Here is a 14200-nt window from a genome sequence, read left to right as displayed (position 1 = left end):
TCTCCTCATTTTTGTATTTCCAATTACTTTCTGTCACTTCTTTCGAATGAATATAATTGCAATCTTTGGAAGCGTCTTGGATTTCAAGTCAGTGGGCTTGTTCTATAGGAATAGGGTTCTTCATCTTCTGATTAATAATAATAATAATAATAATAATAATAATAATAATAATAATAATAATAATTCTCACACTATTAGTGATTCATTTGCATCACTGTAAACCAATACTTGTACAATACTTGTACCAGTAGTGATTTCAAAATTTAAATTTATGATCAACTACGAGCTTACTTGTCCTCTGAAAATCACCTACAAGTAAGTGTATGGAAACTTTGGTGTAGCCTATGTTGGCAAGACCAATCCCATTTAAGATTATAGGATTATAGAGCACAAGGGGTGTTGTTCTGGGTCAAACCTGGGCACCATTTCTGACCTGCCTTTCTTCAGTGCCACCAAGAACTAAAATATAAATATGACAAGTAAAAAAATGCACCGAAGTTTCTTCGGCGCAATCGAGTTTTCTGCACAGCGTGTAATCAAGGCCACAGAAAATTTATCTATCTTTCGGTGGTCACGGTAAATGGCGTATGGGCCGCGGCCCATGAAACTTTAACTACGGGCCGGTGGCGGCCTGGCCTATATCGTTGCCAGAAACACGATTATAGCTAAATTTAACCTTATATAAAATAAAAACTACTGAGGCTAGAGGGCTGCAATTTGGTATGTTTGATGACTGGAGGGTGGATGATCAACATACCAATTTCCAGCCCTCTAGCCTCAGTAGTTTACAAGATCTGAGGGCGGACAGAAAAAGTGCGGACGGACAGACAAAGCCGACACAATAGTTTTCCTTTGCAGAAAAATAAAAATCAAATAAATTGAAATATCAAATAATACTGTATGACGTGAATCATTTGCGTCCCAAATATAGGACGTTCATTGATTTACGAAAACCTACCCAGTCATAAACACCAGTCTACTGTGAATAATGATTAAACTGGCCTTGAAGTTCTTGCATGCCTGTTGGTTTCCCATGCAATTCCATGTTTAATTTTTATTGTGATTGGATTTTAGTGCAGTAGAGGATGCTATGTTTGTCCTGTTAATTCTGAGAATGTTAGGAAATTGAATTCAAGTATTTATATAGACAGTTTGTGTAATACTTTCCATACTAAGGGGCACTGGTGTTGAACCATTATGTTTATATACACACACATATATATATCTATAATAATCTCTAGCAAAGACATTTATTCAGGAAAAGTCACAAGCTTTCCAGGGCTAACTGTCCCCATCACCTGGTAGCTGTAGAATTTACAGAACAATTGCGTAGTCGATAATGTTTAATATATATATAATGTGTGTGTCCCAAAAATAATATAACCAAAGGAAAACCAATAATTTCACCTGATGCAACAGCCCTAAAAACTGGGAAATTTGGAAGGAAGTTGGGGAATCATATGTAATTTAGTTAGAAGTGGGAATAACTATTATGGACTGGGGGAAGGGGAGGGGATGGGGTGTATAACACTAACTTGCTTACTAATCTAGACAATTACAATGTCTGGATATCCAAGAATTCACGGAGAATGAGTTATGCTTCTTGAAACCGAAAGAAGTACAGAGAAAAAGGCTTCCTAAATATACACTGGGTGGACAAAAGAACTCTTCCTGGAAATGATGAACAGGTACACATCCTACAACACATTCTAACCAGAAACAAGCATCCCATTTTAACTAGTTTTAGTTCCTTGTCTTACTGGGAATTTGTTTTTAAAAAGGTTATAGAAAAAATTGTATTAAAAAAATAAAATTCTTGAATGTCAATAAGGAAACAAAAATATCTTTGTTGTTGATACACCCCCAAAATACATTCTGTAGAGTAAACCTGGAATGTAATTCCTAAATATTCCAACCAAATCCTAGGTGCTAATACAATTCAAAAAAAAATGCTAATACACCAAAAAAGAAAAAAACATTTGAGAGTAAAACTGGAATACAATTCCCAAATATTCCAACCAAATCCTAGATGCTAATACACCAAAAAAGAAAAAACAAAGTAAAAAGTGGAATACCCACCCCCAGGTGTTAAAAAAAAATTTTTGACAGTAAAATTGGAATACAATTCCCATACATTCCAACCAAATCCCAAGCATTGATACACGCCCCCCACACAAAAAATCATTTTATAGAGTAAAACAAGAATACAATTCCCAAATCTTCCCCCAACAAAAAATTTTTGACAGTAAAACTAGAATTAAAATTTATAAGCATTGATAAAAAAAATCAAGAAATACAATTCCCAAACATTCCAACCAAATCCCAGGTGTTAATACCACCCTCCAAAAAATCACATCAGAGTAAACGTGTAATATAAAAAAAAATCCCCCAAACAGGGATTCCAGAGCACAGAAACATGTCATTCCCCAAAAATAACAAGTGAACAAGTGACACCCACTGGTAGAAATGACGATTCTCGACAGGAGAAGCCCACCTAAATGGTAGAGAACTCGGGTTCCAACCCGCTGCACTTTCTACATAATTCAAACCTAACCTTTAGGTATCTGCCTCACTTCTACTGAATCTAACTTCTCTCTCTCTCTCTCTCTCTCTCTCTCTTATTTATATATGTTTCTCAGGACATTCTAGACAAAGCTATCACTTCAATATGTTATGTTTCACCCAAACAATTACTGACTACTCTCTCTCTCTCCTGAGAACACACAAGGGAAAATGATCCTGCAATCTAAAACAACTCTCTCTCTCTCTCTCTCTCTCTCTCTCTCTCTCTCTCTCTCTCTCTCCCTGAAATGACAGTACTTTTCACCTTTCGTCATCGCATGTACTAACTGCCGTCGCTCCTGTCTTCCTCAACTTTTAAGTGCAGGGCTGGAAAAACATTCCCCGAAAATTGGCTCCCAGTTTCTGACGCAATCCAGCCTTGCTTAACACTTAGCGTGATCGGAAATGCACGCTTTCATTGGTCCTCATAACAACAGGCATTTGGCGTCTGGTGCGAGAGGCAGCGATGTGTGTGTGTATGTCAGATAGTGGTTTGTAATCTGGTGTGTGTCAGATATGGGTTTGTAATTTGGGAGTGTGTGATAATGGAAATTTGGGAATGTGACAATGGAAATCTGGAGTGTAATAATGGAAATTTGAAATTTGGGAGTGTGATAATGGTAATTTGGAGTGTGATAATGGAAATTTGGAGTGTGGTAATGGAAATTTGGGGTGTGATAATGGAAATTTGTGAGTGTGGTAATGGAAATTTGGGGTGTGATAATGGAAATTTGGGACTGTGGTAATGGAAATTTGGGGTGTGTTGATGGAAATTTGTGAGTGTGATAAAGGAAATTTGGGAGTGTGATATTGGAAATTTGAAATTTGGGAGTGTGACAATGGAAATCTGGGGAGTGATAATGGATGTTTGAGTGTGATAATGGAAATTTGAGAGAGTGACAATGGAAATCTGGAGTGTGATAATGGAAATTTGAAATTTGGAGTATGATAATGAAAATTTGGGAGTGTGATAATGGAAATTTGGAGTGTGGTAGTGGAAATTTGGAGTATGACAATGGAAATCTGGAGTGTGATAATGGAAATTTCGGGTGTGGTAATGGAAATTTGCTGTGATAATGGAAATTTGTGTAGAAAAATACAACTTTATAAGCAAGACATGAGATATATGTTTATGGATAATGTCTTTCTTTCGTATGATGTAAAAGATAATAATAATAATAATAATAATAATAATAATAATAATAATAAAACAAAAACGAGGAAGTATATACTTATGAATAATGTAACGCAAAACAAATCCAGCATTCTTCGTGTCAACTCAATGGACTAGTGCCTTTGGAAAGTGAGACAGGTCTATTTAACACAGCAACGCCTTGGCTCTTCCGCGAGAGAGAGAGAGAGAGAGAGAGAGAGAGAGAGAGAGAGAGAGAGAGAGAGAGAGAGAGAGAGAGAGAGAGAGAGAGGTTTTACGTATATTCAGGGTTAATAAGGTATATTAATATAGCCAAAAATAGTATCTGTTTGTGAGTGTGGTGAGAGAGAGAGAGAGAGAGAGAGAGAGAGAGAGAGAGAGAGAGAGAGAGAGAGTGTCAATGATTGACAAGGCTTCTTCACTTTGCAGTCGACCAGTTCATCTGAAAAGGTTTATTTTTGCATGTGGGGAAATCTGTTAAAACCAAAGATATTTAGAATTCAGTTATATATATCTTCTAATTTCAGCTTTCTAATTTATTATTATTATTATTATTATTATTATTATTCCCAAAAGAATAAGATACACTTGAAAATGAAGACGCAAAAAGATGGACTAATATATTCATAAATCTATAAATTGCAATGAAAGCTAAACACTCAACACCAATCAGATGTATATATTAAGAACGTAAGCTTTTATATATATACATGTGTGTGTTTGTGCGCGCATGCGCGCGCGTATTTCCAGACAAAACGTTGGGCGCCATGATAAAAAGGTGTGCATAACCCGTAGTTTTTTTTTTTTTTTTGGGGGGGGGCCAGGCTTCGCAGAGTGCCTACGTGAGAGGACAAAGGGTTTTTATCTGGGAATTACATTTAACTATATAATAATAATAATAATAATAATAATAATAATAATAATAATAATAATAATGGTAAATATAATTCTGTGAAATATTTACAATTTATTCTGCAAGGTTTTTCCATTGCAAACTGTTGAATATCATTACGATTAAAAACTTGTATCTACTTACTCCCGACAGCCTAACGTTCGATATCAAACATTCCAGCATCTATCAACCAATTCCAGGACATATTCCAGTCCTTTTCAGAGACCGGGGGAAGAAGAACTACGAATCCGGAATCTTGGAAACATACAAACAAACACAAGATGAATAGCAAAATCCACCTACAAACTTCTGTCAAGGAACAGCGCTAAGTCTGGGGTGTAATCTGGTCTCTGTCTCTCTACACCTTTTAAAAAATGAATAAAATGTATATATGTTTCCCAAAAGCCTTGTTTCAATGTCCCTGTGTCTGTGTGTGTGTGTGTGTATGTCCGTAACTCAGGCCACCAGGCTGTATGTCTTCACAAGTTCATCCCCACCATGTCTGGAAAAGCCAATGTACGGGGGACTCCTCTCTCTCTCTCTCTCTCTCTCTCTCTCTCTCTCTCTCTCTCTCTCTCTCTCTCTCTCTCTCTCTCTCTCTCTCTCTCTCTGCCCTAAACCGGGCACGATGCCAAGATGTTTAATAAAGAAGCTATGCCCAACGGCTTCTTCTTCTTCTTCTTCTTCCAGAGGTCACGACACTGACCTCAACCAATCAGGGAGACGGGGGCGGAAGGGGTCTTACAAACTCAGGCCTACAGATTCATACACCTTTCTTGCTGAAAATGAGAAATAAAGTTACTTTGGGGGAACGGATTCTGGAATGGATAAAGGAGGAAGTGGGAGTGTTGGGGGGAGAGATGTCTCCCTCCTCCTCCTTAACCTCCTCCTACTCACACTACCTCCCGTTCCTCCGTTCTTCCTCCCGAAGTCCTTGGGAATGTTGGTAGTACCCATTGCCCTGAGGGCAGATTCAACGCTACCAGGACGCCATCTCTATCGCGTTATTGCTCTATTCCCCCGCTGTTTATTCTCTCTTTCTATCTCTCTCTCGTCCTACGTCACTATTTACATGCATACATAAACGTAAATACAACTATAAGTACTGGTATCTAAAACCCACAGCCTGTTGCCAACTCCAACTTTTTAAGATCGAGCTGTAATTACCGGTGAACTCCGACAGGTAGGACCCCTCTTTCTCCACCGGAAACACGACCTTAATACTTCTCTCTTTTATATCCTATTTCTCTATTCTGAAATTCGTTTTGATTGAGGGTCATTCCGTGCGAATTTGAATGGGGAATATAAAGGATATTAACAGGAATTCAAATCTTTCGTCCGCGATTTGGGAGATTCCACGAAACCCTCCTCGCCTCAGCCACGCTTACGCTATGGACGCATCTTCCAGCGACAACTGCGAACAATTCCTTCGAACAACTCACCGTTGAACACCACTTCTCCGTCATTCGGTTCCCCTACATCGTATTCCTGCTGCCCCAGGGCCGTTTCGGGCAGGGCGAAGACCACGCAACAAGCCACAAAGGCTATACACACCGAGATGGAACACTTGCACATGTCCGATTGAAATCTCCAGGTCTCTCACTCGCCACTCAAAAAAACAATCCACTTTTTTTTTTCACACTTCACAGCGAGGTGTTTTCGACACACGGGATTGTTGGTCGGTCGATCAATTCACCCGCTGCGGATCAGTGGCACCAATCGTGCGTCAGGAAGGGTTTGAATCAAGGGAATTTGCGAGCGAGAGATTCATCTAGCACTCCGGACGGTTGTAAAATCCAAAACGCGTGTGTGTGGGGGGACGAGACGGCAGACCTTCTCGTACCGGGAGTCACAGGTACACTGTTCAACTCGACACAACGAGGTACGAGGGACGGCCGCGCTGCCGCCACCACCACCGCCGCCGCCGCCGCAGGTACGGGCTGGTGTCGGTGACGGACAGACGCACGCACGTACGCACGCCGTCCTAACCTCCGGCGATGGTTTAAAACCCTCGTTGATAATTATTAAAAAACAGATGAACGATAATTTCCGTCCGGGAATCAACAGCCTTGTAGCGTTGGATTTGTCAAATCGTCCCCCTCCGCCGATCTGAAGAATCCAACGCTCCCGCAACGCCTTTTGAAATAACTGGAAACTCGACAAGAAGAAGAAGAACTGGGTTGGGATGCGTTGGAGGAAGGGGGGGGAGCCCATGGGGGATTAGCCGGGGTAGGTGGAAGGGGGGACCAAATGCCCGCCAGCGCTAATGTGATATATATTCAACGATAACTCTCCATTTACTCCACCTTCCATATGAAATTCACACTCTCGTTCGGGATATCCAACGGTTTGGCGTCTAAACGCCTTTTCCACGCCGCTGGATACGAGCTAAACTCGATTCTAAACGACATCAAAGAGTCGGGTACCACGGCCCCCGAACCAAGGTTTCAAATCCCGCGAGGTTTGCTAGCCTGGCGAACAGTTTTGGTCTCGGAGTCTGTGTGTGTGTGTGTTGATGCCCTGGTATGGATAGATTGGGGTGGCTACCCTCTCTCTCTCTCTCTCTCTCTCTCTAGCCTCGAGGACTTCAAAAACAGTTAGGTATAACCGCTTGTGGTACAGATATCCAGAGGTATTGTCGGAGGGACTTGTTTACAAATCTAAACTGATGTGTCTTTGTAATTGACGGTCCCTCTGCCAATCGCAGGTTTAGAATGACGCAGCCAATCAGAAGCGACGCTACAAAAACTCCCCAAAACTTCTCTTTGAGGAATAGGGTCTCAGATCAAGTTTAAAACGACGCAGCCAATCAGAAAGGACATTGCAAGTCCCCGAAACATCTTTTTTTGGGAGCTGGGGGTCTCAGATCAAGTTTGAAACGACTTAGCCAATCAGAAAGGACATTACAGGTCCCCAAAACTTCTTTTTGGGAACTGGGGGTGTCTCAGATCAAGTTGAAAACGACTCGGCCAATCAGAAACGCCAATTTAAAACTTCCCCAAACTTCTTTTTGGGAACTGGGGGTGCCCCAGATCAAGTTGAAAACGACTCAGCCAATCAGAAAGGACATTACAGGTCCCCAAAACTTCTTTTTGGGAGAAGGGGGGGATCTCAGATGAAGTTGGATAGGACTGGGTATGGGCAGCTATCAATGAAGCAGCGGCGGCGGTGGCTGGCGGCTGCTGAGGGTATGGGATCTGGGCACGTTGACTCATTGTGGAAACTCGCTCAGGTGGATGCGACATCGAAACGACCTTTAGATTAACCTTCGAGGCCCCGAATGGAAATCCTGGATTTATGAGCCGTGAGTAATCTGGATGATTTTAAAACTCTTTCAGTTTTCTGTGAAGGAAAACTATTGTGCCGGCTTTGTCTGTCCGCCCGCCCTCGGATCTTGAAAACTACTGAGGCTAGAGGGCTGCAAATTGGTATGTTGATCATCCACCCTCCAGTCATCACACATACCAAATTGCAGCCCTCTAGCCTCAGTAGTTTTGATTCCATTTAAGGTTAAAGTTAGCCATAATCATGCCTTCTGACGAAACAGGATATATATATATATATATATATATATATATATATATATATATATATATATATATATATATATATATATATATATATATATATATATATATATATATATATATATATATATATATATATATATATATATATATATATATATATATATATATATATATATATATATACTATATATATACTGTATATATAGATTGTGTCAGCCACAGTACCTACTATCTATATACATATAAAAATATAGATTGTGTGAGTGTTATTTTAATAAATATTCCACTGTATTTTGGGGCGTTTTTTGCAAGCACTCACTCTGTTCCCAGTAGGAAAACTCAACAATTTTACGGACCCCTCAACTTCTTACAGAAAAATACAAGCACAGTTTAAATCATCATTACAAATGGAGAGAGAGAGAGAGAGAGAGAGAGAGAGAGAGAGAGAGAGAGAGAGAGAGAGAGAGAGAGAGAGAGCTAAACGAAAATATTAACACGCGTCTCAATCGCTTTCTGACGCAGCGCAAAGTTCTACGCAAAACGCCGTTACTATATCCCCCCTTTCCCCCTCTCTCCATTTAAAAAAAAAAAGGGAATGCCATTTCCTACTGCCTCCAGTACAGCAGTCAGAATACGGAAACCCATTTCCTCCTGTACAGCCAAACGCATATTATTCTCCAGGACGCAGAATACCTCCCGCCCCTGCTGCAGACTCCGAGTCTCAAAGACAAAGCTTCGAATGGAAGGAGAAGTCATTTCCTGCCTGGTATTCTAGTCCTCTGAGAGAGAGAGAGAGAGAGAGAGAGAGAGAGAGAGAGAGAGAGAGAGAGAGAGAGAGAGAGAGAGAGAGAGAGAGAGATTTCCAGCTTTGTATTTCAATCTAGAAAGACAGAGAGAGAGAGAGAAAGAGAAAGAGAAAGCTTGTATTCCATTCCAGAGAGAGATTTCCTGCCTAATATTCCATTCCAAAGAGAGAGAGAGAGAGAGAGAGAGAGAGAGAGAGAGAGAGAGAGAGAGAGAGAGAGAGAGAGAGAGTTTCACACCTCTCCCATTCAGAAGATATAAAGAGCTCTACTTTATGGTAGAGAGAGAGAGAGAGATCAAGACCTCTCTCAAACACGTCTCTACTGGTAGGCGTCATCCTGAGGTCCACACCTACCCTCCGATTCCAGCTCCAGGCTTTCCAATACTGACGAACCACCTTTAGGGCGCGGTGTTCCACCCACCCAGGTGTGCACAGGGAAAATTCAACCCCCAGGAAACGGGATCCTGCCTGGAAGGATATGGAACGGCCACCTGGAAGACGGTAGGAAAGCAGAAGGCTGGATATCGGGCACAGATGATATCAAGCTGGAAGAATGGAATGACTAACTGGAATCAGGCTGGGAGTTTGGAATGAATATAATCAGGCTGGAAGAATGGAGGTAATCAATCTCATCAGACTGGAAGAATGGAGTTAATCAGTCTAATCAGGCTGGAAGAATGGACTGACCAGCTGGAACAGGTCTGGAAAAATGGAACGGACTGGTAAGATAGATCTGGAAGACTGGAAGTACAATCACTAAATGAAAATGTTAGCAGAGACGGTTGAAAACAGAAGGAGAGAGAGAGAGAGAGAGAGAGAGAGAGAGAGAGAGAGAGAGAGAGAGAGAGAGACTGGAAGATGTGCAGAAGAAGGAGGGAAAGAGAGAGAGAGAGAGAGACTGACTCCCAACTCGAGGATATGCATCAAGGAATTCGAATGCCTTGTCCTGTCCCCCAACCCCCCAGCTTCCCCAACTCCCTCCCCTCCTCCTGCCCCCACCCCATCCCCTCCCCAAAAACGACCCCGCTCTCCAGAAGTGGAGCTAATAAACGAACAATGGACGCCATTGTCCTGACGGGACAAGAGAGCGAATGGCTAAGTAAACCTTGGGAACCATGCTCCTGAAGAAGTCAAATCACTGACGACGGCGAATTATGTGTGAGAACGAGCAATGGGATGGATTTCAGCAGCTGGGAGGGGCGCAGGAAGGTGCAATATGGCTTTTGGAAGGAGGGATGGTGATAGATAAGATGGGATGTCTCTGAATAGCAGAATGTTCCATTAGAAAACTCTCTTGGCAGGCGAATGGTAGAATGTTCAATCAGAATCTGTGTTATTGATAAGTTGGGATTCCTCTCTTGGTAGGGGAATGTTAGAATGTTCAATTAGAATCTTTTAGTTATCAATAAATAAGATAGGGTTTCTCTACGTGGAAATCAGACATCTGTCGGTTTTCAACTAATGGCTCCAACTGTCGGATTCACAAAAAAAAAGTCGACAAATAGAACAATAACGGTTCTCACAAGACGTCTAACTGACACAACATGGATTTACAAAGCAGATAATCAGCGAGAATCTGACAAATAAACAATAATGGTTCTCGTGGAAGCATTAAAATGACACAAGGTGGAATTAAAATCAAATAGAAGATAATGGTTCTCAAAAAAACATTAAAATTACAAAACCTGGAATCAAAATCAGAAAAATACATCAATTAACGACAGAAAAAAACTGAATTTCCTGAGGATTTAAACTGGAAAAAACACTTGGTACTTACACAAACAACAGCTCTGTACACAAACCTTTGAAAATACAATTGTCAAAACTGTTTTGAGCCCCAACTAGTCTGAGAAGTCACCAGAAATTTGAAGAAATAGAAAGAAATGCTTTGGAAGAGGCTAAACTATTAAGTGGTTACAACCACAGCGCTTGAAAACAGCTCGAAGCTTTTGCAGGAATGGAAGAGTTCAAACAACCGTTGCAATTTGGTCTCGCTGCAGAAGTCGACCAGCGGAGACGCGCGCAGTGCGCATCGTGAGAACTGGAAAACAGAGAGAGAGAGAGAGAGAGAGAGAGAGAGAGAGAGAGAGAGAGAGAGAGAGGAGACTCTGCTGGACAAGCTACTGGGTCCCTGCTCAGAGTAGTAACTCGGTAAACCAGCAGATGGCTGGCTGGCTGCCTGACTTGACCCTCGCCGAAAAATGAATCTAATTTCACGATAATGACTTAAATGGTCGCCATATTTTTTTCCTGTCCAATTGTGACTTCTTTCTCCACTGAATTCAAGAAGGACATCTTTTTTCCAGCTTTAGGTGACCTCAGTTTCCAGTTCTTGTGAGTAGCTTTCCCTGAGATGACAAAAAGCAAGGTTGGTTGAGGTGTCCAGGACTGGAGGAATGATTTGGGAGACATTCAACCCCCTTGCGGTATCTCACGTCACTAGTAGCCTACTGTGGCTTGGCGAGCTCGCTTTCCAGAAGGGTGTGTGGCTCACAACCTCATCCCCACCGTTATCTTGTCTCCTCTATATGCCAGTAGGCACGACAGAATCTTAATCAATTAAGATTCTCTGGGACGAATTCAGCCTTCGAGCTGATGTGAGTATGGATGGGAATACAGTATATATATACATTTAAATATGGTAAGTCACGCCCTGTTTAGCAGGGAAGACTATATATAGACACGAAGCTTCAGAGCAAGTCATCCGCCTAATAATATTGTGATTAATATATGAAAAGTTCATTGGCATAAATATTTAAAAAAAAAAAGTTGTACCAATTAATAAATTAAAATATGAGCATAAAAACATAGTTTGTGTGTGAGAGAGAGAGAGAGAGAGAGAGAGAGAGAGAGAGAGAGAGAGAGAGAGAGAGAGAGAGAGAGAGAGAGAGAGTTCTTATTTTATCATCAAAAGTTCAGTGACAAAGTTTAAAAAAAAATAATTTACCACAGCAATCAAGTATGGTCATAAAGAAAATATATGGCGAGTGTGTGTTTGTGAGAGAGAGAGAGAGAGAGAGAGAGTCAGTCCCATGGCCAAAATATTTTAAGAATCATTTTTGCCAAAGTGATAAATTCAAATACGATCATTAAAAATATATATAGTATGTGTGTGTGTCTGTGAGAGAGAGAGAGAGAGAGAGAGAGAGAGAGAGAGAGAGAGAGAGAGAGAGAGAGAGAGAGAGAGACATGGCCAAGCATAACCAAACGACATTATAAGACTCTCTGTAGCTTCCTGACAGAATAAAAGTCTGATATTGTCGATAAATATTTAATCATATTCAAGGCCATTGCTGTACCCTCCTCAGATACTCATTCTCTCAGCTCTCCTGGTCTCACTGTGACCCGTTGCCAACCCCAACGGACTCCAGATAACGGATTCAGGAGAGAGAGAGAGAGAGAGAGAGAGAGAGAGAGAGAGAGAGAGAGAGAGAGAGAGAGAGATTTTTACAAAATATTCACTACAAATAAGTGACTGGAAAAGCATCATTCAGAGAGAGAGAGAGAGAGAGAGAGAGAGAGAGAGAGAGAGAGAGAGAGAGCTAATTCCAACCAAACACTAAGAGCAGAGGAGGGGAGGAAGGGGGAGAGTTGAGGGAGAGGGGGGTTTAGCACCCATTCCCCCCCTCCCCAAATCCCAAAGGGGGAGGGGGGGAAGGACAGAAAGGGAAACTAAAAGGGGTGACGGTGGATTGGCCCAGGGGGGGAGAGAGGATTAGGATGTAGGGGGTATCGGGTAAGTCAGGTAGACGAGATGAGACCAGGTGGTTCCATAGGTAATTGTTTCCTGATCTCTCTCTCTCTCTCTCTCTCTCTCTCTCTCTCTCTTCCCACACGCTCTGGCTTCCCCCACACGCTCGTACAGAGGTGTAGAATATCCTGTGTACCTTCAGTGTACCGTGCACAGCTTTCGCCAGGTACTGGGATACTGACGCACTGTGGCCACACGCTTTTTGGGATACGGTCGAAAATCATCAGAGTATAGAACTCTTGTTGTCTTGCTTTATAAGTCTTTGGGAGTAAGTCTCTCTCTCTCTCTCTCTCTCTCTCTCTCTCTCTCTCTCTCTCTCTCTCTCTCTCTCTCTCCATATATATGTATGTGTATGTGTGTATGTGTATAAATCATAACCACACCACCACAAACTGTACAGAAAAACAGAAAAAGTGAAATTAAGATATAACATTTACCAATCACCCCCCCCACATACAACAACACTTTGAATAACACTTCTTCCATCACTTCTCCACACTTTCCAAACGCAACTTCCTCTCGAAGAAGTGTTGCAAAAGTGTTTCATGAGATCAGAAATGAGGGAATAAAAGATGACGTGGAGATATTATTAAGGTGGTAGCTGAAACGAAGTGACTTTCGAATCAGAACAATGAGAGAGAGAGAGAGAGAGAGAGAGAGAGAGAGGGGGGGCTGGAAAAGGGGGAGGGGGAGGGGGAGGGACAGAGATCCTGCCTGCCAACCTATAAGTGAAGTTGTGGCACAAAAAGGAAGAAGAATCACAAGACAGGAAAGGTGGAGAGAGAGAGAGAGGGGGAGAGAGAGGGGGTTGTGAATGGAAGGTTCCGGAGCGTTGGGGTCAGGCGGAAATCACTCCCTCCCCCTCTTTTCCTCTCCCTCCTCCTCCTCCTCCACCTCCTTCAAACCTGACTTTCACCTGCCAGTGTTATCATCAAGAATTTTTTGTCGTTATTTTGTCATTATTTGTCATTGTTTTGTCATTATTTATTTCCACAACCTTGCTTTGGAAGACTTTTAGGGCTTGAGACGGTCCCAAGCCTGGATTGCAGAAGAGGAGGGCTGAAACTGGCTTGTAAAGATGGGCGAAGATAGTATCTTTGAGGTTAGATGTGGTCAAGATATTGAAGAAAGTATTAGTTTCAAAGATAGCAGTGGTTTAATGTCTCTCAATAAATATACTGGATTATATATTGTTTTTACAATAAATATACAGTATTGTAAATTGTTTTACAATAAATATACTGCATTATATATTTTTCTCAATAAATATCCTGGATTGTAAATTGTTTTACAATAAATATACTGGATTGTAAATTGTTTTACAATAAATATATTGGATTATATATGGTTTTACAATAAATACACTGTATTGTAAATTGTTTAACAATAAATATACTGGATTGTAAATTGTTTTTACAATAAATAACTGGATTATATATTGTTTTACAATAAATATACTATACTGTAAATTGTTTTATAATAAATATACTGATTGTAAATTGTTTTA

At 41.2% G+C, this 14200-nt stretch overlaps 1 protein-coding gene across 35 annotated transcripts in view; it reads right to left on the bottom strand.

The window, feature by feature from the left end:
- Fas3 (fasciclin 3) overlaps positions 1 to 14200 on the bottom strand; it is a 597052-nt gene that overhangs the window by 38855 nt on the left and 543997 nt on the right. For 13 of the 35 annotated variants that reach the window (XR_010858302.1, XR_010858304.1, XR_010858303.1 and 10 more), the window contains exon 1: positions 6050 to 6521. The exons of 14 other annotated variants lie outside the window; for them this stretch is intronic. Coding sequence is in view for 18 of the 21 variants with exons in the window: in XM_067133998.1 (XP_066990099.1) it covers positions 6050 to 6182 (133 nt within the window). In the remaining 3 variants the exon portion in view is untranslated. Of the gene's footprint in view, positions 1 to 6049; positions 6811 to 14200 lie in introns of those variants that run through there. 8 more of the 35 variants (XM_067134008.1, XM_067134014.1, XM_067134028.1 and 5 more) reach the window with 5 other exon arrangements.

This window comes from Macrobrachium rosenbergii, chromosome 35, assembly GCF_040412425.1.
Source record: "Macrobrachium rosenbergii isolate ZJJX-2024 chromosome 35, ASM4041242v1, whole genome shotgun sequence".
NCBI classification, from domain to species: Eukaryota; Metazoa; Arthropoda; class Malacostraca; order Decapoda; family Palaemonidae; genus Macrobrachium; species Macrobrachium rosenbergii.
The sequence above is the reverse complement of the archived record's forward strand: the minus strand, read 5'-3'. Positions and strand labels throughout refer to the sequence as shown.